Here is a 2,562-nt window from a genome sequence, read left to right on the forward strand (position 1 = left end):
ACATATACATATATGTAAGAGGACAGAACTTGCAAGATAATATATATATATATATTTTCATAATTGTTACTACAATACTATCCATGTCCATGGCCTATTAATAAATCTATAAGTCAACCAGGCAGTTGAGTATTTAAATGACTAATAGGAGCCAAAATCTAACCCACTCTCATTTGCAGTTTCTGTAGTAAACATTTCGTTAAATTGAGAAGGGGTTTATCGCTCTGACTCAAAATCAGGGACAGATTTTCAATGTTTTACCTAATATAATATCCAACTGAACCTTATTTGCATCTTCATCTCCCTCTTATAACATGTTATATTAGGATCATTTTGCTCTTGTGAATGTGAGGTTCATTAGATCTAACAAAACATGTCCCAATCATTGAAGTTCATCTTCCTTTAACTTACCCTCAATTGCTGCCACCTTTGCTTGGTTATTTTATGCAATTTTAGTAGACCGCGCATTCATCTTTCACGTCCTCATTTGTTGGACATTATTTATCTTACATGCTACCACCTTTGTTTGTTGCCCATCATCATGGTTATTTCATGCATTTTAGTATGACCAGACATTCATCTTTAATGTCCTCATTTTGATACATTCATCAGATGGACAATTTGTATTTCGGAGATCCAAGACTCAATACGACTATACTGGTCTAATAAGCATTTCATAGAACTCACCTTCTAATTTATCAGAATCTCTTTATCACTTCTCCAGTTTGTTTATCTTGCTTTGGCCTTATGCTTTAAGTTATATTTAAATCCTCTTTTCTTATTTTAATTGAATTTACATACAAGAACAATAGTCTTTGGCGAACATGATCCACTTTTATGAATTTTCAATAAATCTTAATTTTTATCGGACTGATAGTTCTGCTCAACTAAAACCTTTAAAATCCGAGCTGTTCTTCCAACTTTGAATGTCTCATGCTATGAGGTCTCATGCTATGAGATCTCATCTTGGACATATTTCATAATTGCTGCATCACAATTATTAAACATGCATCTAATAAATTAACAAGAGGAAAAAATGAGTTTTGACTTGATCCACTTGAGCAATTTTTATGATATATTATTTTCTCTTTAATTTTCATGTGTGCCAAAGCATAAGTTACTTTGAGTGATATTTTTAACATTTTTGTCTTTCAGTAGTGCAACAATTTGAGAGTTTGCCATCAGCAAAGACACAAAAGGATGAGTTGGAGCATGTGACGGCAGCCCGAGCTTTGCAAAAATATCTCATGAAGGCAAAATTGGCAAAGTTATCTTTTCCAATAAAATTTCCTACACCAGATCCAAGGCCATCTAGTACACAGCAGTCTCTGGCTCCATCATCGAAAATTCTTCCCTTCATATGCCCAAAACCTGGTCCTCGTAACAGGCCTATTTCAACAATTAACAGCAACGATGCATCCCCGAAGACTGCTAAGACAACTCAAAGCCGACTGGTAACAAAAGAGAGCCTCCTATCATTGTTGGAGAACGATAAGGTCCAACCTCTGAAGTTCCCCATGGCTAGAGCAGCACCATACGTTCCAGTCCAGCATTGTGGTCCACATCATAGAATTGCACCACCAGTGACAATACGAAATACAATTCCTGTTTTCTCTACACCACCTCTTCCTCCACCTCAGTCTTCGCTAGTGATAAGGCCCCAACCTTTGGGCATGGCACCACCTGTCTGCGTAAGACAGGCTGTTCCAGTATTAACTGCTGCTTCTGTTCGGGCAGAAGAGCTCCCAGTATTAAACCCCACTCTTCGAGGAGAGGATCCACATATTTCTAGGCCAACAATTCATGTCAAGGATCCATCAGCTACTAAATTTTCACTAGTTCGAGTAGAGGATCCATCAGGTTCTAGAGTAACACCAGGTAGACTTGACGGCTCACATTTTTTAAGCTTCCTTTCATTTCAAGTTGAGGAACCTCTTGGTTCTAATTACTGCCTGCTTCATATGCAGATGTTGAAGTTCCATCAGTTCATGTTGAGCAATCAATATTTGAAACCCCAGCCGTTCAAGTTGAGTCACCAGTCTCTCTGGTTACTACTACACCAACCATTTCAGAAGCAACTGCAGACGAGACAATAATAGCAGTGCAGGACAAGCTACTGGAGTCTAAGGTGATTGAAGACTATGAAGAGCTAAAAATATGATTCAGTACGGGATGTTTCAAATTGCAAAACCCTTTTTACTGTCTTCTTTTGATTGTGAATTATGTAGGTTAACAATTCTCTTCTTTTCGTACTCCGATTAATTTCTTTCTGTTACTTTTCATGAGGGAATCTTATGTGATGTTGAAGCTCAACTCAATAGTTAATAACTATTTTTTGTGTAGACAGTTTGCAGTATTTTCTATCACAAGCTTGATCTCGAGATTAATGCTATTCATCACACTGATCTAGGTGGCAATATGTTTACTAATTTATTACTCAATGGATTGTGGTGCATTTTACATTGGACAATGCCACCGATGATCACAAGTGAATAACGTTATTCTTAATAATGATATTTACTTATCAAAATAAAATAAAATAATGATATTTAACACCAATAG

General features: G+C 36.6%; 1 protein-coding gene across 2 annotated transcripts in view; it reads left to right on the forward strand.

The window, feature by feature from the left end:
* The window catches only part of LOC111407561 (double-stranded RNA-binding protein 2-like), a 5,336-nt gene extending 2,990 nt beyond the window's left edge, over positions 1 to 2,346 (forward strand). The window contains exons 3-4 of one of the 2 annotated variants that reach the window (XM_023037132.1): positions 1,156 to 1,878; positions 1,968 to 2,346. In XM_023037132.1, coding sequence (XP_022892900.1) covers positions 1,156 to 1,878; positions 1,968 to 2,161 — 917 coding nt within the window. In that variant the 3' untranslated portion in view covers positions 2,162 to 2,346. The remainder of the gene's footprint in view (positions 1 to 1,155; positions 1,879 to 1,967) is intronic. The other variant, XM_023037133.1, reaches the window with a different exon arrangement.
* Positions 2,347 to 2,562: the final 216 nt, after the last annotated feature.

This window comes from Olea europaea, chromosome 13, assembly GCF_002742605.1.
Source record: "Olea europaea var. sylvestris chromosome 13, O_europaea_v1, whole genome shotgun sequence".
NCBI classification, from domain to species: Eukaryota; Viridiplantae; Streptophyta; class Magnoliopsida; order Lamiales; family Oleaceae; genus Olea; species Olea europaea.